Raw genomic sequence first — 21,680 nt, forward strand, 5'->3', positions numbered from 1 at the left:
GTCAGCGAAGAGCCTGTGTCTGCGGAGGGGTGCTGCGTCCCTCTGTTCCCACTGAAGAACTGGTTCTCTCTGGGCCCCAAGTGCCAATTGTCGGGGTGGTTTCCGTGCTTGTTTGTGTTGGTAATTATTAACTTTAGTCTCTGTGTATGTTTGGCTGTGTAGGAACTCCCCTGAGTCACGATAAATGCGGGAACTTTTTGTGCCAGCTCACTGTGAAGTGACAACTGGTTTCGTTTTAAGGCTATGGCTGGCTGTTGATGGGTACAAGCTGTTCTATGTAGCTGGATCTCTTCTCCCAGAGAAAGTGGCTAATTTTTGTGTTGCCAAGTGGTAGCTGGCTGCAACTTGTTTTGCGGCTGTTTCTTGTAGAATTTGTGTCATTCAGTGAAATCTCTCTAATTGCTGAGTGTTTGGAAAACGTGTTGCAGAACTTTTCTCTGCAGAGTATTGTTTCAGTGACTAAATTGTACCTGTGAATTTCCAGGGTGGAAACTACCAGCTTGGAGGCGCGTTCCTGCCTGCAGAGCTGTTGACGAGAGCTTTGTTTTCAGATTTAACTGGGTTAAGGAGGCGGTTACTGGGCGCTTCAGCGCAAGTCGGTATGGGCTGGGGGTCGCTGGGACCACCACCGCCCAACCCCTGCCTCCGCCGCAGGGACCCTGTGGTGGGAGAAGGTACGAGATGTAACGGTTTCAGCTGATGAAGGGACTCGAGCGTCACTGTGAAGTGAGGGGAGGAGGACAGCCCCAAGGACGGGGACTGGAGGAAGCCACATCCAGGGAGTTGTTACGTTTTGATGCTTCAGGCATGAACCACAACCTGGCTGTCCACACAACCTGGCTGTCCCTGCCGTTTAGCTTTGATCCCTTTGACCCGGCAGCAGCGCAGTCTTGTGTCATTTCGTGCATGGAGGAGGGCAGATTTATTTTTTTTGTGTGTGCATCATCTGACAAGTGTGACCTCATCAAAATGTTACAGCGCTGCTCTGGCCCTCAAACACGCTTGAAATGAGACCCACCTGGGGAGAGCTCCTGCCTGTGAGGATCCCCAGCACGGTGTCAAGCCCCCAGCCCCGAGGCGTAACTGAAGGATCTGACAGACGTCGGAAGGGCTCTGCTAGAAATGGCGATGCGGGTTTGCAGACCCATGTGGTAACCGCTGCTGCTCCTGCAGCGGTTTCAGTGTCCCACCTGTGAATTATTCTGTAAGTGCGTCGTGTCCCAGGGGGACAACTTGTAATACAGCTGTGATGATAAATGCACACATCACAAAATCAGGAAAAAGCAAGAGCAGCAACTTTCACTATTTTTCCTTCCCGGAACCTTTGTTTAGAACTACTGGGCTGTGACCAGTAATAGAAGATAATTATTTCATAGGTGCAGGGCGGTGCAGTTGTTGAGAGCGGACGGCCAGCAGCAGCTTTAAGAGAGGAACCACCAGGCCCCACCTCTCCTTCCTCCTTAACAGGAGCCAGAACAGAAGCTTTTAAAAACAGAGGAGCCTGCCCTCTTTCTAGCGCGAGCAGGGGAGCAGAGCCAGTACTGCCCTGGGGCTTCCTTCACGGGTGGAACTTGCCTTTTTTAAAATGCATCCTTAAGCCTTTGGTGTGCTCCTGGGGAAGCTGTGCAGCGAAGGCGGCAGCGCAATAACCACTGACACAGGTTGTAGGGCAGAAAAACCACGGGGGAAGATCATCACTGAAGGCAGGGGATTTCTGAGCTAGGGCAGCACAGTTAAACCCACCCCACGGTCACTGTCAATGAAGACACAAGGGCAGGAATTTCCTATGGATAAGGAGTAGCACAGGTTAAAAATCAGATCCTCTACAGCGAGGGCTGCGTTCTGTTGATGGCCGAGTGCTTTTCTGGCTGGAGCCGGCACTGAAATACTTTCTATACTGCAGCTGCTGTATTCCTGGGGGGAAGGAACAGCAGTTACTGTCAGAAAGCAAAGCCCAGTTTTGCAGCCCCCGTACTGCACTTAGCTACTGAGTAAAGAGTAACAGGACAGGAGCTAAAACCCTACAGCTTAAAAAAAAAAAAGTGGCTTTATTACATGACTGCTTCAAGACATTCATCAGTGGTGGCCCAAGGAGTGAAAACAAACACATACTAACTCCATGACCAGGATGTGAACTTTTTTTTTTAATGGAGACACGTTGTTGATCACAATTTATTTTGGCGTCATGGGATGCCAGCAACAGAACAGACTGAATCAGCAGGTCAGGCTGGACACACACGTGATTGTAGCCACGGCTGTTGGCTCTGGGCAGCAGCACTCAGTTACGCGACGAGGCAACGGTTTCTCTTCTACCTCCCTAACAAAACCGCCGGGGAAGGCAGAGGATGGACAGCTACTGAACTGCGGTATAAACCATGCAAGAGTAACAAATGTGAGAAGAGCTGTGTAATAAATACTTGGTGACATTAGAGAGGAAGGGGCGGGGGGGAGGAGAGCCTCATTTAAAAAAAATTATCTTCTGCAAGACATTAAAGCTATTTTAAGTATTGTCACCACCACCGTGGGCAGTCCAGTCCAGTCGTGACTAATTGGTACATGGATCAGTTTTGAAACAACATCCCTCTTCACATGAAAAGGTTTGAACAAATTATTTATCCACTTGCTAAAGCTCGGGGGTTAAAGAAGTGATCAGTAATCAACATTTATGTCACACCTAGGCAGAATGACTACAACTGAAGACTACTGCTCGGCTTCGTCTTCAATTACTTCAATTCTGCGAGGCCCGTAGAGTAGAACATAAGCTATATGCCAGTCTCCTCCCCCAGATAACCTCAAAATGTCTTCAGGTGTAACAATGCTGACTTTGTCATCATCAAATTTAATCCATTCATCTGCAAGAAAAATGAGGATTGGTTGTAATTTAGGTACGTGCAATAGTCCAAGTGTGCTTAACAGCCCCTTAAATGAAAGCAGCTGGGAGGGTCGTTAACAGCGCTGTAATTTTTTGGTTTTTACCTTGTTTCCTTTTAACCCAAGACACGTAATGCCCAGAGGAACTCGATCTGCCTTGATGTGTTAGCACTGCCTGCAGGTCGTAATACCCGCAATTATTGGAACCGATATCTGAAGGAAGAGGGGAAAAAAACGTTACGTGAGTCTTACATGAACAGTTTTAGTGTTTTTAACAGCAGGCAGAGCAAAGACGCGGTAGCCATGCTGCAGCACTGTGGCTGGGTACAACCCCACTTACAGCCCGGTTCTAAATCACTGTGAACTAAAGGCAGGGTCTTTCAGCCAGGACAGCCTTCTCAGGACACCGAGAGTGGTGTCCGTTTTCAGGCCCTAAGTACGTCTCCTGCAGGTAACGCCAATGCAGTAAGCTTAAAGCATTACAGCGATGCCGTAGGGTCAGCAAACCACCTGGACAGGCTGGGCCAGTTCTTCCTTCAAACCCCGGCTGCTGTCTGCACTGGGGGCCAGCCATGAAGGTGCAAGGACTGACGCGCTGAGCAGCAACGCCACCGAGAACACTCAGGGACAGCAGATCAGCCACTCCGCGGTTAGTTCAATTACGCTATTCCATTTTTCAGTGGGAAAAACTGGCTAATTCTGAACAAGAAGGGTGTTACAATCCCCAGCGCGTCCTAACGGCCTGTTGCGGCCCTCCAGAATACCCTGGTTTCGCGCTGCTCTCCAGCTACTCACCCCCCCCAACTGCAGGAAGCACAGAAGGTAACGGTTTGGGTAAACGAGACCTCCAAACCAACGCCAGCCCGGTGGCCTCCCCAGGAGGGTGAATGCTTAAGGCATTCAAGCACCAAGCCCCCCAAATTCAGGCAATACTAGCACCACCACAGCAGTTTTAAAAGTCCAATTTAAGTTTCTGTTTTGATTTCAGCTTTCTACCACCCACTGACAAGGAAGCGCACAAAAGAACTGCACATTACACGCAACTGTCTTTTGATGCGCATGTCTTCTCTGTATCAGCAACTTGTCAGATGGATGACAATTACATCTGTGACTATCATCTCAACAGCATTTTGGCTTGCCCGATGTTTCCATTCCTTAAGTTTCTGCCAGTTTCTGAAGACTGAGTTTCAAAGGCATTAAAAATAACCACAGTTCTCAAAATATTCCTACCAGCAGGTCCACTTAAACATAAGCAAATGGAAAGTTACTTTAAAATAGATTTCCTTCTCTGTACTCACCATCGGGAAAAGAAAATGGTTCATATTTAACTTCTTTCTGTGCACCATCACTTTTACTAGACTAAAGAACAGAATATGCTGAATTAATGTGGAATGGTTTTGAAAAAGCTTTAGCACAATCATATCAAATACCAACTCTCCGTTCATTTAAAGAAGTTTCCAAGCCGAAATGTTTTTTGTTTAGTTCCATTACTGTATCTCTAAGTGGAGATCCAAAAGCATAATCTAAACAAGAGCACTTTTTAAAGCAAATCTAAAACCCATTTAGCACCTACTGCCTAGGCTGTTTACCCACCAGACTGACAGGTATGTTTACAAAAACAAGACTTTACAAAAAAAGACTTTATGCCCTGTTAGGGACTTGCTAGCAGCAGAAGTGGCAACAAGAAAATACCCGAGACAGACTCTAAGTGCCGATACATTCCGTTTTAAAACAGCACTCTTTCTTTGCTCCTAGCTGTGTAAAAAGAGACGCAAGCCTTAGTCAAACATTTAAATCAAACTGCCAGGAGTTAGGCCAGGAAAAGACTAGCAAACTTTTAAAAAAAAAAAAATAAATCGCTAAAACACTACAGTTTTTGCTTGTTTCCTTTTTTCTTCATTAAAGAAAGGGCTGTCACATTTAGAGTATGTAGACAGGCTAGGAGGTGGAACCATTTACCAAGTTTTTAGAGTACAGACTTGTAGCTCACCAGCAGGTATATTCTAAATTCTGTCAGTCGGACAGCAGCAGTCCTTGGTACAGCCCTTCCCAGCTGGGGCGCAGGAGCGAGCTACACTCCTGCACTGCGCTGAAGGAGCCACCTGCCAGCAGGCAGTAATGGCTGAAGAGAATCATTTTGTGTAACTCACAGAAAACCTTTAGCCATAACACTAGTAAGCAGAAGCACTTCATTTTAATACATTTTGAAATAAAAATGTAAGCCATACGTTTGCCTTCAGCATTTAACGTTTCGTATCAAGCAGTCATACCAAAGAAGATATTGTATTTTCATGAAAATACACAAAAAAGATCTAAAGCTCAATACCAAGGAGTTCGAATGCTAAATAAGAAAAAAATATATTTAAGGAAATCAAGCTTTCTCTAGTCCTTACCAGTACCCCAATTTCAGATGTATGATTTATTTGACCAAAATACCAGAAGACTTACATTCTTTGGCTGTTGATTTACTTTTTTGTCTTCTAGATCTTTGAATTTTGATCGGTAAGACACCATTTTTTCCTGAAGGTCTGGCGTACACAGCTCATACACATCCAACATAAGAGGAAATTTAACATCCTAGGAAGTAAAAAGCGTAACGATTATTAGCATAATGGGGTACTCCAGATTAAAGCGTTCTCCCATGGGAAGACAACACTAAGTCCAATTAAACACAGCTCTCATCACATTTATGACGTGATCTACTGAAATGTTGCTGACAGTACTTACCTAGAGGGTTACAATAGTTTCACAGAAGAATGTCTGATTCAGTAGAAACAAACCATCATAAATTACTACATTCAGTATAAGTAAGTCTTTATTATTAACTGTCATACTTTTATACTATGGAAATACCTATGCAGGCCTAAGGAAAAAAAATGCATGTAGAATGACTGTACACATGCAAAAATGTCAATTTGTGTTATCCAAACAATCTATAATAGTTAATGTGTGCCTTCAATCTTTATTGCCTTGCTTCTCCTGTAAGGAACAGGCACCACCTATCGCGACGCTCCCTGGGCAGCCTAGGAGGTCTATCAGCCAGGGCCAACAGAAAGCCAATCCGGAATACTGAGCTGTTTGTTTGCAGCCAGTTCTTGTGTTTGTCAATCAGAAAGCCAGACAAGTAACTAATATAGGAAGTGTTTGTTAACATAAACATTTCTCATCAACTTAGAACCCTGCCCTGTGACTGAAAGCGTGGCCCTCTCCTTAATGAAATATCCTCCTCCAAAGCACTGGTGAGAAGAGACCAAAAAACATCCTAACACAGGCTATGTTTGCATCACCACAACTGCAAACAAAGCTACTTTGGACTTTAGCAAAGAAACTGCACTGTTAATCTTTTTAAATGCAATTTAGAAGCAAACGATTTAGCCTTCAAGTATTAGTTGTCTACCTACAATTAAAACTCCTTGAAAAGCATAAAAAGGAATTAAACTTCAATATGCAGAAAACTTACCTTAAGAACTTTGGCATTCACAGATTCTTTCTCTTTGTAAAAAAATCTAACCATCTGAATAGTCAGGTACGCTGGCAAGCGACTAATTTTAGACTATAAAAAAAATTTTAGAAAAAGCTATTAGTTTAGATATTCACAGATCTTTTATACCTTAAACACTGCTCATCCTAAATTACAGGTTATTCTGGGAACATATTTGTACACAAACACATAGGAATAGAACAAGGCCTCATAGTTTGAAGCTCTGTATAGTACTGTACTCAAAGAAATAATTTTCAACTGGTCTTAAACTTCTTGGTAGTGGATATTCGGATGCCTTATAAACACAGACCACATGCCATTGCAGCAGTAACTTTGTGCTCTGGGACAGAAAATGGACAACAGTTAAAAGAATCATAAAGCGAGCAACAAAAGTACCACTCACAGATTTGATATAGAGTGCATTTCTCTGCAGTGTTGGAGAGAGTTTGGTGATTTCCTCTTGAAGACGCTGTTAGAAAACAAAAGTAGTAACACATACGTTATAAAACACAGCTTAAAGAAAACGCACAGCACAGATAAACAAACCATAAACTAAATCTTGTTCTGCCAATCTCTTCTGTTGCTATCAGCCATTACAACACACAGAATTTTGAAATTCCTTGGCAGAAAGACCATCCCCATTCATTTGTTGAGCTCCAGGCTCATTCCTGAGCCCTGACAACACAAAGTTTCTGCAGAAAATTTTATTCTACAGGAGTAGAACTTGCAACTGGATTTGGTTCCAAATCTGTCATGTCATGCTCAGAACACAACTAAAGAAAATCTGAAGTTTCTTGTGACGGGAATATTTGCACATTTTTCAACTCTCCATCTAAAGCAGAGTGTGCTGTATATGAGGGGACAGGTGCTGATACTCTGCTTCCAGGGACTTTTCCAAATTCAGGGAAAGACTGGCCTGGTTCGTAACTGTTGCGACTCTTGCTACAGGCAATCCCCCGTAAGAATTCTACAAGACCTTTTTTGGCCTGAAAGCCAGGTGTCTTGTTCATCGTCTTTTTAATTTGTTGAGTGTTAACTACTTTATCTTACTTTTCCCTCTAAATTCTGTCAAAAAAGAAAAATCAGATACACAGATTATCCGAGAACCATGCAATCTGGTCCAGTCCTGTACAAACCAATCACTGCTTCCATCCCTGCTCTTATACAAATACTCCGCAAGAGCAGTTACTACAAAGGTTTTGTAGTAGCTCCTCTCCTTGCTCCTTCAGATTCTCCAAAAAAACCTGCAAACTTAGAAATATATATATAAAAAGCAGAGACTACTTTAAGAAGTGCTACCTAAATATTAAAGATGACTTAGTATCATGGAAAATAACACCCCCTTCAAAATCTGCAAAATTAAATTTAACTGTTCCATCATCTGGGTTTTTTTCTTAGCAGCCAAAACACCACCCTATTTTCAAACTGAGTTTTGGACTTCATTGAACACCAAAAAAAAAATAATCTTGGAACTCTGTAAGGCTTAGAGAGCAGATGTCAATTCCAAGTCACAGATTAAAAACACAGGTCATTCAGAATTTCAATTAAATAGAAGTTGTAATAGCTTACCAATTTTAGTCCTGTAAACAGATATTTCACTTCCTGACTGATAAAGCAGCTAAGCTGAAGCAGATTCTCCTTTCCTTTAGTTACTTCCTCTTCTTCAGCTTCTGTACATTTCATGCTTCACAAAATTAAGGAAAACCGTCATGCACCAAGAGCTGAACTACTGCTCAAGTGAAAACGACATGGTGAACAGCACGGTAATTCAAGATAATCCTGTGCTTCTGCATCAATACTTCCCGTAGCAGAAGCAAGATTTGAAACAGCCCTTCCTTCTAACCAATCTGCTCCTTCGTGTCTAATGACAACTGGTAGCTGAAGCAGACAGCATACCAAAAAACCTAAGTTTTTAATCACCGTTTAAGCTTCTGAGGCCTGTTTTGCTCTTTCTTCTCTCCCCCACCACTCAACCCCTGGGACACAGATCACATTAACTGGCTGTCAATACCAAGTTTTGAAGCCCTCCTGCAACATTATGGCCAACTGTGGTATACAATTAATAAACTACTTCTATTCCTGCCGCTAGCCAGACTTCCCGTTTCTTTCAACGTGCACAGCCTCCTTTCCCTGCCTTCTATCTGTCCTCTTAACAAAGAAATGGACTTAATTTCAGTGATTTTCTACACATCTTCTACTCATTCTGTCCAACCTCTTTTTCATACTTCTACCCCAATCCTTTTCTCTCATCCACTTCCCTCTATCTAGGTATTTTTCTGACTGCTCTGTATCTATTCGACAAATGCTGCCATGATCACACTTTGAAGGCTTGCAACACAACTTTTCTACCACGTCTCTTCCTCGTGCCATTGGCCTGTGCATCATTCCTCTTAGCTGCTCATTCTGCTCCTCCCAACCAACCATTTCAGGGACAACAGACAGCACAATACAGGGAGAGATGCATGACTCTTACCTTAAAAAAGGCCTTTACTCTTCATTACTACCAAGCTATGAGATACAGTACCTCATCTAAGGGGATGTTTCCTTATTTCAGACTAGCCAAACGCACAGTAAATTCTTTCTAAAAGCGGTGGTCACTTTCTTGACGGCCAGGATTTTGGAGTGGAGGTGGGAAAAGAGTAATACTTGGCATGAGACGTGTCCCCCATGTGGTCATATGCTTTTTGTTCTTGCTATAAAAAAGATACTAGAAAGTTGTCAGGTGCATTAGTTTCTTACTCCTCTAACAGTGTGCATCTAATTTATTTCTTAAGAAATCAGTCAAGCTATCTTTTGTGCATGTTTAGAATGCCAAGTATATCAGCAACACACCCTTACAAGCCAAAAAAAGGCTATTTAGGACGATAATTACTGTTATTTGGACAAAGCATGTCAGCATCCTTGAAGCAGATAACTGGCAATCTTCTGGGGGGGAAATCTGGTATTTAAATTCAGTGGGTTTTTTTCTGTAAATTTCCATAACCATTCTTCCTCCCCACATCATCCTCTCTCTCAAAGTATACCCAATCTTAACTTTAACCTCTGTGTACTCCTGCGATACATCACTCCCTCTCTTCCCCAACACACACCTTTATTTTCTACACTATTCTGAACAATGCTTTTCATCCTCCCTGCACTCAACTACTAAAGTGTGAAATTATTATCATTCTTTGTATGTCTTGCCTTAGTCTTTAGGATACGCTGTTTCAAATTCAATGCTGAAGAACTGATCAATTAAACTCTTCTTTTTAGAAGATGCTGCTGTAGCTCCAGAGTCTGTCTGTAAAACAAATTCTCTTATGATGTAACTTTAAATAGCATGTAAAGACAGTCTTCTTTACTAACAAAATAACTCCATTTATTTAAATTCGTTAAAGCCTATTCCTTCACCTTTCTATAGGTGCATTTTCTCCTAGTCAGCCAGTCTCCTCATACAGTATAAAAGTTTCAAAACAAATGCATTTATAGCATGCTCTTAAAGCTACCTCAAAGCATCCTAGCAAGCAAGATTTCAATCAAAAAGTCACGCCTCCCTGCCCTCCCCCCAGCTTGAATCTGTCTTAAAATTTAGAGTAGTCTATCAGGTTTTTGCCACTGCCAAGACTCTCCAGAAAACAGTTTACAGAGAAAGAAGAGAGTCAGTCTAGTAAAGTCTTGGGAAAAACTTTAAGTAATTTCTCATCAAGTTGATTAGGCTAGTTGCCTGTTTGAAATGGCATTCTCGTAGCCAAGCATGCTGTAGCACACTTTTTTCAGAAAAAAAGTTCTTATGTGCTAAATTTGCAGGTTATCAGGGCCAGCTGCTGCACAGTCCCAGTCACCACCACCCTAGTCCAACACAGGCCTTACAAAGCCCACAGGGAAAGCATTCCTATAATACACTCCATAGCATAGCTGACATGACACAGGTAGCATTATGCTGATCAGACACATCAGAAAGCAATTTCATTTACCGGACTATAGACACATGTTAAAGAACTCACAAAACAGATAATCTTTAGCAAAAAGTATGTGAATCACAAGTACAATATTATAAATCCTAACTCTGGTTAGAGTAAGACTACAATTACCTCCATAACTGTATCACCTTCTATGCCTTCCAGTTTCTGCTGTAGTACCCTCATCATCTGCACCCAGCACTCATTGGCATCCTAGGAAGGGAACAGAACATCAAATCTGACTAGTAGCGTCATGATTTAGGAATATTAAACCCATCAATCTTTACATTATAAAACCAAATGTAAGGATTCCTTAACTAAGAATTTCTCCCTATTCCACCACACATTTTCAGACCTAACACTTGACATTACATTCAACTTTTCTACATGACAAAAAAGTGAACACTTTACTGGGATAAATTATTTTTGCAGAAGGAAAGCTTCAAAATATTCTTGTTCTCGACTTCCAACACACTATAGAATTTTCAAACAATAAGCTAATAATTGGTCTTTACCTGTTGAAGGTACTGGCCTTGATCGCCTTTCTCTGCAAACTGTGGGAAGGCCATATGTAAAAACTGCAGGAGAATGATAGGTGGGATACTGGAGGAAGTTTTATCCATGGAATCAAACAAGTCTCTAAGAGCTTGAAGAAAAAGTAAGTGAATGCTTTGAGAAGCGGAAAAACAATTCAAACATGGCAGGAAGTTTAAAAAGAATAGTAAAACAGCAGTAGACTGATCATTTAACAGTATCCAATCTGATCTTTTCAAAGCGGGACCAAATTTTCCAGGTGGCATAACAGGTGCACCTAAGATCTCATTTGTGAACACAACTTTGCAAGTGTAAAGGTGACAATTCTGAGAATTTGGCACATAGTGCCTTGTCTTTCCTGGCTGCTAATAGAAAAAAAAAAAAAACATTTTTGAGACATTAAGATTTCATTTGAAACACATCTGAGGAACAATGTTTTCACAAGAGGACTATACCTAAGAAACCAGAAGGCATTCACAATCTATCTTCTAGAGCAGCTTAAGTTTCGCCAACTACTGGGAAAAAACTTTCATTTTTCCCAATTAAAATAGCTAGAAAATACTCATGCTTAATTTAAGACCCAGGAAAACAAGTATGTGTATGCATACGTGCAGACAGTTCGTAACTATGTGCAATTCAATGAATGCTACTGATTGCATGACAATACACATGGCTTTCTTTTTTGCTCCAAGCACACTACTATATATGTCTTATCTACCCAGGTTACAGCATTTTAAATTCACAAATCACTTCAGAGACACCTGTTAATCCTCACAACAACCCTGTGAGGTAGGCAACAATCAGCATGGTCACTAATTTACAAGTGGAGACTAATGAATGATACTCTTGAATAAGTGAATATAGGTAAGATTACAAGGAGCCAAGGTCAGTTGCTCCCTCTCATTAAGAAACGTCTTCACTGGCCTTGATAAGAGGGACAACTGATATGACACAGCAATTAAAAAAAATGCCATAAGTGTCATGCAGTTCTTGATCAGCTCAGCACCAAAGAATTAACTACAAATTACTTGAACTATTAAGATTCCTAAAAAGCAGAGCTGTCACCTTAAAAAGAAAACAAGGGACACGAAGTAAAGGCAGTGAAAAGGGGAGGGGCAGGCATGGTTGTATAGAGTAACCATTGAACTTACCACCCCAAAATTCGATCAGCAGGCATACCCACAAACTGGACCCTTCCTTCCTTATATTGTTTTGTTTTTCCTTAAATGGACTGGTAGAAATCCCAGTGTCCTGGCCCAGCATCTTAGTGGGGCAATGAAATAGAGTAAAAAAAGAAAAAGTGGACAAGTAGTACCCTTGTTCAAGTGTAAGGGGTCTAACTAGAATTCTAGTTAGAACGTGGAGATACGGGGCCATTGTGAGCTCCCACACTGTGAGCACCCAGATCACCACAACAAAGAGTAACTTTCCTTTTGAAGATACTATTTTCTATTTCAGTTATGAAATCTGGATCTTTAGGATAAAGGCTAAGACCACTGATAAAGCACAGCTACCACCTTAACAATAATGCTCAGCCAATAAATCATATTAAAAAATATCAATGAAATACATATTCTAGGAGTATGGCATTAGCCTACCATTAAGTGAAACAAAGAACTGGACACTAAAGTATTTCTACACAAAACGATCAAATCAACAGATGATGGAGTCTGCTTTAGGAAGTTCCACTTACTTTACGCCTACAGGTAAAACAGTTAAGAGATACGAATGATTTCTAAGCCTAGATCACACTTGAATATATGTTCCTAGCACGCGGCTAGGTAATATGCAGAGATGTATGCTTTGCAGCCACATTCGGAATAACCTTTAAAGATATTAACGACAGAGCAAAATGAATCCTCCAGCACTAGCAGGTCTGAAATTCCTAAGTCATATGCACTGAAGAAAAATGTGCAGAGCTCTAACTGCAATTTTCATCTGCAGTTAGCGGAAATCACACACTAGCCTAAAACCCTGTGTTCTACTCTAAACACCAACCTGCAGTAATGTATTGAGCAGAGGCCATTTCTCCTGAAGCTCTTAAGGCACCACCATACCTAAAAGAGAAGAAAAATAATTTGTATGCACTTAAAACCCAATCAAGAGCAGTCAGGTTTTTCAATCATAAAGCAGGCAGCAGCTAGATTTATTTAAATGTATCAAAAGAAATCAATCACCAAAACAGAAGTAACTGAATGTAAGATTTACTCACACTCACCTCAAAGCCTCAACTATTGTGCAAGCACTGCATGGAAGCAAAGGAAAACCAGCATCCTTGAGACAATAAATAAATAAATGCAGACTGAGAAGTCTGGATGCGTCACTGCTGCTTCCCTAATCCATTTGCTTCAAAGACTCAATCCATTCTTAAAGAAATTGAGAAAAAGTCTGAATAGAAGCTACCCCATCTCTAAAACATTTGCCACAGCTTCTTCAGATACGTGGAAAAAACCACCTTCAAGGATAGATGGCAGATAAAATGCACAGAGATGGAGGGCAGGCTTGCTTCCTCCCTCCACAGCAGAAGCAAAAGTGAGAGGTGAGACATTTTTCTTGCGGTGATATTTCCTGCACTGAAAAAGTATGGGAGTCCACCATGTTACTAGAACTTACCACTCTTCTTCGAATGATTTCTTAATTTACCAGCTGCATGAGGAACAGACAGCCTCCTGAAAGCATGCAAGCCTTTACGCAAAAGGAGGGTCTCGTACATTCTTTAATCTCAGACTGAACTTTAAAAATTCTGTCCATTGCTAGATGACGTGCAGGAAACTTTTCCCCGACACACAACAAAACAGGGAGTACCCTTGTAGAGATCAATGGAGCAGCGAGTGAGAAATGAAGCCGTAACAGTAAGCTTCTCCATGCGAGTCCTTCCACCTCTCTCCCACTGCCACATACCCTTCCATGCTGTCATCAAGCAGGGAAAACCAAATCAAGGCTGAGTCTCCAGGGGAAAACAGAGCAGCTGCCTGTGAATCTGACTTCCCACAGACAACAAGGCCACATCTTGTATTGCGGTCTGCCAGTTTTATAGGGTACAATTTGACATCTGATATGTTACATTTGCCAAACACTCTGATTCAGTGCAGTAACTCAGAGTCCTTTACACAGAAACAAACTGACTTTCCTAAAATGACAACACTGAAAAACAAGAAAAAGCTTTAAAACAGAGCTTCTGCACTTCATAAATAGTTCTCAGTACTAAATAATTACGGTTCAACTGCTAAGAGAACAAAGAAAAATTTAAGTACTTAAATAACTAGTGTTTACAGTAATCTAGAATATCCAGTTGGGTACCAAGGTATCAAGAAAGCAGTGTATTTTAAAAAAATTAAGTTAACCCTAAGATGGCAATGCTCTACCTAATCCTGAAATACTGATTGCTTTCTCATTACCATTCAACCGGAGGACAAATTCAGGCTTATATTGCCATGTACTCTTTTTTCCTCCGATCTTCATAATTTTCAAGTTTCTCATAGATTCCTCACCAAAAAAATGGCCATTTTCACATTTCAGTCCAGAATAACAACAAAAAAAAAATTCAGAAGGGTTATTCTACAATTGGAATGAATGAAACAAATTTCATAAGGGCATGTCTCCTGTTTCCTACACATCTACATGACAGTAACTCCAGCTTATCCCAGTTTGGAGCTTCCTGCTGTACCTCCAAGTACCCAATGTCGGTAACGTCAGAATTTCATAGCTGAGAACACATTGTGCAGTACAGCTTTTGAAAAAAAATAAAATTCCTCAAAGGAAGAGCACTCCCTCGCAATTCTTTTCTACAGAGCAAACCATACAAACTAACACCAGAAAACAGGGTTAGGAGTTCAGGAGCTTGTTTAAGCATTTTAAACAAGTCTTGATAGGAACTATTTTTTAGCTAGGCAAAACACATTCCTGCCACTAAAAGCCAGTTCCAACAAATACATAGTCTTAAGTTCTTTAGAAAGTACAGACTAACACAGCCACAGGATAAACTTTAATTGATCATTATGTTAATCTTGAATAGATTTAAAGAATAACAGATTGTTATGATAATCCACAGCAGTATGAAGACGACCATTCCACAAAATAGATATTTCATAACCTAAAGAAAACATTTTAGTCACGGTATTTTTATACTGAATCCTACCTTTTAAGGGCCTCTTTCACTTCTGGCACTGAGCGGATACACTGAACTGTCGCATTCATGTAGCAAGTGTTGCCAAGGTTTGTCAATCCACACGGTAATTCCATCTACCAAAAAATTTACAAGGGTGCTTGAAGGTCTGAGAGAGACGTGCAACCATTTTTTGTATAACTTGACATCAACTTCTGAGAAAAGGAATGATCAGAGATGCGTAAAACCTGGCATATCCCGTTTCAACATTCGGTGCTTTTATAGGACATTCAGGAATGCTTTGGGGGTTTTTTCTGTGCATGTTTAGTTTAATGAACATATTCTTCAAGCAGGCAGTCATTCAGAAAGTTCAATTATAATCTCACTCAAGTTTGACCTTAAAATTCTATTTCCATGAAATTTCCACATGAATACATTTTTACAAAGCACTGATGTTTTAATTAAAATCAGTTTTCAGTAAAACTCTGAATGTGATGAAGTTCATAGTTAGAAACAAAAGCATTATTTAAACCCCTCTCCAAAAATCTGCAACAGATCATTAATCTGATCCTTTCAGACAACTTGTGAATTTCTAAAGTTTTGACAAATGTGAAGGCCAACTAATAACGAAACTAACCAGTTTCAGAAACGACTATAAATCACAATATAATAGCATTTTTCTTTTTTCTTTTTTTTTAACCCTGCGTATTTGAGTAGTTGTCAGGGAAAAGCACATAGTTTAATGAAACCGAAGTAGTACTGCATACCAATACCACTTAATTATTTTAGGAAGAGAGAATTCATTTAGCTGCGTATTCCATTTTTAATGAATACATGAAGTACAGACAATTGAATTTGGCTATATAACAAAATTTGAATCAGAGAAATGCAATGTGACCGACTTTTTCAAAATGTTATCTGACACCAAATCACCTCCTTGTGTGCCTCTCAGTTATCTCAAACTCTGTGTATAGGGTTAGTCTCAAAAATACATAAATATCCTTCACCTGCTGGTGCTGTGCAGAGCGATAAATACTGAAGCACAAAACCAGTCCTAAACTAGAGATCCACTTTCATATGGAGATTCATAAAAGTATTCCTGTTCTGCGTGCACAGTTGACAACAGTCATGCAACTGTTTTAAGTATGATGGAGAGCTCCTAGTTCAAACGACTGATGAGAAAATGAAGCCTTTAAAATTGTAAAAAAGGAAACAACTGAAACAGAATTTACTTCATTTAAAAAAATAGATTAATTATGCTCCTCCAGACTTTACTCCCATAAAGGAAAACATATATCTATTCCACTAATATCAAACGTATTCTCATTTTTCAGAAAGAAATGTTTAGAAGGAGGCAGGAAACAATTTAGCACATCCAAGAGCCCTTATTCAGGCAAAGTTCAGGACACTAATACAGCAAGGGCAATACAACTTTATCTTTAAAAACATCAGCAATGCTGTTTGTAGAAAATTTACTAAGCTGCCTGCATAAAGAAAAAAAAAGCACTAGTTAGATGACTTTTAATTTAAATCCCAGACTTCTCATCACTGCTACCAATTGGGTCATCAACGCGTTTCTTTGAGAAGCTATAAATGCTACACAGACATTACCAGTTTCGAAATCCACTTCTAAGCAACTGCAAGTATTTAAAAACTTGCCATTATTCAAAGGTTTACAAGAAACCAAAGTCTGAAACATACTTACAGCTGAAGCCAATTGCTCTTCTGTCATGTCTTCTACAAAGATGGGTCGAGCAATTGGCTCTTCTGGAAGCGCATCTGAGGAGCCCATCATTAATAAGGTCATCCCCTTGAAACACGGTAAAAATAGTAATAAATATTTAAGGGCAGTTATTTCCACTTTAAAGAAACAAAATAACCATTAAGTTACTGACATACTTCAACTATTTCCCCAAAAATAAATGCAACCTTTCTCTTAGTTTACCGAACTGATACTGCACTGTTGTTTCTTAAGGGTGTACCTTAACTTTCCCATGATCTAGAAAGTACTTATCAGGAACAATTCCACAGCATTATCCCTGGTAGGCATTTCCACTGAGCCTGGTGAGCTTGCCAGCAGCTGACAATGCAAGATTCCAGTTGGGACTAAATTTAACATCCATGGAATACCCCAATGTGAAGTGCTCAGAAAAGCTCTCTTCCTGATGCACCACTAGGGATCACGCATCTTCAACACTTCAGTGCGAATATTCCTCTTTAAATCCCTTAAGTCTTAGAAAATACCTTGGAACCAAGGAGAACTGAGCAGCTAAATTCCAATTGGAAAGAAGCTGCCATGTTCGAGCTTCTCAATCGACAGAGTCTCCAGTTCTCAAACTCCGAATTCTCTAAGCATCAACGAAAACATTCCTCATCTTTAGCCTAGAATCTGGGGAAAAACTTCAGACAGATATGGGTAATAATGAGGACCACCGCTCTAAGTTTGGAGTTTTTTTTTTCACTTGAAAAGTAAGAGGGAAACGGAAGTGTCTAGCAAGTTCTGAGGACATTAAATTAATTGAAAAGTGAAAAATAACCAAAATGACCCCATCAAATTTAGGCATGAGGACTAACATTCAAGGGGGGGGAAGGCAATCAAGTTACCATGCTTGCTGGACTAGCATAAGTAAAACGAGTTTTTCAGCATTCAACAGGAGTACACCTACACAGTAAGGTCTATCAAAGGGGGAGAAAATGGCTATCTGGGGCTTTGAAAAATACAGTGCTAAGGAAAAGGATGGACAACAGAATGGAAAGAAACTGCTTTGACGGTGTAAATAAATCCCTAGAATTTCTATATAACATTATTAAAAACAATAAAGGCAGCTATGAGCGTAGCAGTATGCAGAAAAGGACAGTATTATGTACTGGGGTTTTTGCTGAACGACTTTGCTACAATAGCTGCAGCTACAGGCTGCTAATAGATACCTGCGAATTAATTACAAGTGTAAGAATAATGCTACCTAATTCAATCTGCTTAGTGAAAAAGTGAAGTAAAACCTGTACCAAACAGATGTTACAAGATACCTACAGAAATGAAAATGATTAAAAAACCCAAACAAAAATCTATTGGATTCCCTGTTACAATATTACATAGGTAAGAAACACAAATACATGCTTTTCTTCTTTTCTTTTTGAACTAGTCACAGGTATGAATAACCATGACTAACAGCTTTGTTTTTAAACAGCAGCTATTTAGTACAGCAGAACAAATGTCAGCAGGTTGCTAAAAAAGGGAAATAGGCAGAGCTGTAACTTCAGCATTTGTAGTGCAACAATTTTCCATGCTGGGAACGTACAAACACAACGGACCGCAGACAGTGCTCAGGTTCACAAGCTCTCTCTAAATACCAATGCTCATTATTATGGTCACAGATAGACAACTAGAAGGACCACTGGTTTGACCCAGAACATTTCTTGTAAGAAAGAAAGAAATATATGCTCCCAAGTACTTCAGGAAGATGGTGTAATTTCCCTACTGATTCCAAAAGAAAGTTTTTTTACAAACCAATGGTGAGAACTTTGTAAGAATGCTTTGGTATGACAACTATAAAATCATTTTTCATCAAGGTCTGATTTTTAAGAAAAAGCTACCCATTCAATCAGAAACAGCAAGAACTTTAAATCTTTCTTTAAATGCCAAAATAAAAATCAAACTAGTAAAATGTAGTTATTCCTCAGAACTTACATTCTTTATTTTTATGTTCCCCCAGTCATCATCCTGTATTTGAAATGAAATAAAAGACAAATTAATTATCTTGCAGCAAAAGACAAGCAAGTATTTTCATTAATATTAATCACGTATTTCTAAATATAAAATTGTGTTTCATCCAAGATGCCACAATATTAACTATTTACACATCATCAAGCCTTGTCTGACTAAAATAAAAAGCAGCCAAGTCGTCTTTTCCATAAGGTTCTTCCTCTGTTGTTCCAACACTGCTTAGATGCAAACAACTTTTTGTAGGAAAGTTGCCTATATCCCATTGCACCGATAAGTCTCCAGCAAAGAAGTGCTAAAGAAACTTGTCTTAAACAAGCTAAAAAGCAAAAAGTTGCATTCATATACTGAATATTAAAAAGGAATAGAAAAAAACCCCGTCATAGTTTAACTCCAGTTGCCAACTAAGCACCACACAGCAGCTCGTTCCTCCCCCCCCACCGTTGGGACGGGGAGGAGAACTGGAAAAAAGGTAAAACCCATCGGTTGAGATAAGAACAGTTTAATAATTGAAATATTATTATTATTATAATGAAAAGGGAGATAACAAAAAGAAAGAGAAGAACCAAACCCAAGAAAACCAAGTGATGCACAATGCACTTGCTCACCATCTGCTGACCGATGCCCAGCCCGTCTCTGAGCAGCGATCAGCCCCTCCCAGCCAACTCCCCCCCCACTTTCTATACTGGCCATGCCATACTATGGTATGGAATCGCCCTTTGGCTGGCTGGGGTCAGCTGTCCTGGCCGTGCTCCCTCCCAGCTTCTTCTGTGCCTCCTCTCTGGCACAGCACGGGAAACTGAAAAGTCCTTGACTTAGGGTAAGCACTACTTGGCATCAACTAAAACATCCGTGTGGTATCAACATTATTCTCATCCTCAGTCCAAAACATGGCACTGTACCAGCTACTAGGAAGAAAATTAACTCTATCCCAGACAAAATGTCAGGTTTTGTCAGGACAAAACCACCAAGCAGAGCTGTGTTTGATATTAAAGAGTGAAGAAGGGTTTTAAAACAGCAGTGTACCTCCCAAGCATTTAGCAACAAACTTTTGCCAGTATTTTCTAGTAGTAGGCAATGAATCAAACAGAATTATTTCTGAAAAGTGTCGTCAGTTTAATACATACAATGAAAGATCTTCTGGAGGAACACTTGGAAACATGGTCATTGCTCATGATTATATGATTATTATGTTACAACGTAATAAAGTAACATAGTAATATAACGTAATAAAGTTAGAAATAATATAAAAAATGACGGATTTTTACCTTCAGAGTTCCTCCTTTAACCATAACCTTCTGTCTAGCTGGCTGAACTCCAGTCAGTGCAAACAACTGGGCTTTGAAGACCATTGGAGGTTCATCAGTGTTAAGCTCCACGCCATCGAATTTCTCTTTTCCCCATTTCACATTAACTGTGAACAAAATGTTTTGAAACTAGATTATTTCCCAATATACAAAAATGTAACCACCAAGATTAACCCAGTATTTCAAATTCCAGACTTTATACCACTTTAAAAGATTCAGTTTTTAACTCTAAAACTTGTCAATAATCAAGCTAAAGGACACCTTTTCTACAAGGTGTCTCAGTCATAAGAACATACTATTTCCAACAAGTCCAAAAATATCTTACAAAACAATTGTAAGTAACATACATACTAAGAAACTTTACAAGCAACAAACATGCATAACAGCATCGGACATTCTTTGGGCAAATCTTCACAAAAACAGCTCAAAAACGACTCTCCCAATCTCTTGGCACTGTTCATTGCAAACAAATCTCTGACGGAAGTTCAGACGTGCGATTCCAGTTCAGTTTTCCATAGCATTTCCGTTCTCCTTCAATGGCAAACAATACCACGTTCTTTAAAAGCAAAGCAACTGTTTGACAGCCATAGTTTTGGCCACCAGTACCGTTCACATGGAGCTACGTGAGGAGGTAAGCGTGCATCAAGACGAGACCTGTAAAACAGCACACCTCCTGCTTCCTTTCAATGGAAGGTGAACCTCACGGTGGCATTTACAACACCATCACTGCTACCCTCCTCAGTTTAGACGGCGTTCACACAAACAACGTACCTGCGTGCAAACACGGACAACAGCCTAGCACAGGTTTCAGCTCCAGAAGCCCTGACCTCAGTAAAGGTGCAGGACTGGAATTAAAAAGCGAAGTGAAATTTGGTCACACAAAAGGTAACTCTTGATGCTGGAAATGGGATCAGCAGCAGAAATGTTAGGCAGAATGACACAAAGGCATGTTCACTTCACTTCTGTAAAGCTAGTACTAACCAAGAGCAGATAAAAATGCCTGGAATGAACAGCATGCTTCTAAAGAACGGTTACACATCTTTGATCACTTCCAATCACTACCATGGGTACACAAGGGTACTTTAGTAAGCTGCGGTTTTGCTGAAAATCTGCAAAATACAGCACACAGTAATATCCGATGGGCACAGTAAGTGGCTAAACACTGTACTTTAAGAAAGCCATATCTTTCCTCCTACTTGTGCTTTGGTTTTAAGTAAATATACTACGGCAACTCTAGGCTTTTTTCAACACAAAACTCTTAAAAGTTGTGATTTAAAAAAACCTTCCAAGAAGGTTCAGATTCCAGATGTATGCAGCGCTTGTGATGGGTAATAAGGAAGAATAACCAAAACTTAGTCTGAATCAGCCTATAAAGCAACTCAAATGACTGCCTTTCAGTATTTCTAGCAGAAAGTACCTTCTGATTTGCCCAACCTTCTGATTTTTTTTTTTTAAAAACACATTTATTATTTTGCGTATTTAAAACCTACCGAGCACAAGTCTTTTCCCATTTTCCGGGAAGACAACCCACTCAGCCACTGAACAAGTCAGCTGCACAATCTTTTAAGTTTTGCATTTTTGAACAGTCATGCATCCACCACTAAATACGCAGAAGAGTTAGCAATTATTAATCCGTAGTATCACCGGTTTTGACAACTCAGCACTCAAGAGGAGGAAACTGAAGAGCACGAGTGTCTTCTCTTCAGAGGTCACTATCAAAATT

At 40.1% G+C, this 21,680-nt stretch overlaps 1 protein-coding gene across 1 annotated transcript; it reads right to left on the reverse strand.

Moving 5' to 3' along the window:
• Window positions 1-2,022: 2,022 nt before the first annotated feature.
• Window positions 2,023-21,468, reverse strand: USP14 (ubiquitin specific peptidase 14 (tRNA-guanine transglycosylase)). The gene is made up of 16 exons (XM_009703693.1): window positions 21,448-21,468; window positions 19,919-20,086; window positions 18,618-18,650; window positions 16,635-16,739; window positions 14,963-15,066; window positions 12,823-12,881; window positions 10,806-10,936; window positions 10,423-10,503; window positions 9,553-9,632; window positions 7,922-8,036; window positions 6,756-6,821; window positions 6,332-6,424; window positions 5,320-5,448; window positions 4,170-4,230; window positions 2,977-3,084; window positions 2,023-2,852 (listed from the first exon to the last, which is right to left on the reverse strand). Exons 1-16 carry the CDS (start codon window positions 21,466-21,468, stop codon window positions 2,701-2,703), a joined length of 1,506 nt encoding a protein of 501 aa, XP_009701995.1. The 3' UTR covers window positions 2,023-2,700.
• Window positions 21,469-21,680: the final 212 nt, after the last annotated feature.

This window comes from Cariama cristata, unplaced genomic scaffold (genome assembly GCF_000690535.1).
Source record: "Cariama cristata isolate BGI_N322 unplaced genomic scaffold, ASM69053v1 scaffold40877, whole genome shotgun sequence".
NCBI classification, from domain to species: Eukaryota; Metazoa; Chordata; class Aves; order Cariamiformes; family Cariamidae; genus Cariama; species Cariama cristata.

Excerpts from the sequence above, each read along its gene's own strand:
- USP14 (XM_009703693.1), bottom strand. The coding sequence starts at position 21,468 with ATGGGAAAAGACTTGTGCTCG. Across the intron at positions 8,037-9,552 it reads AGCATTGAATTTGAAACAGC|CATGAAATGTACAGAAGCTG; the intron begins GTATCCTAAAGA and ends AATTTTGTGAAG. Across the intron at positions 5,449-6,331 it reads TGAATGCCAAAGTTCTTAAG|GATGTTAAATTTCCTCTTAT; the intron begins GTAAGTTTTCTG and ends TTTACTTCCTAG.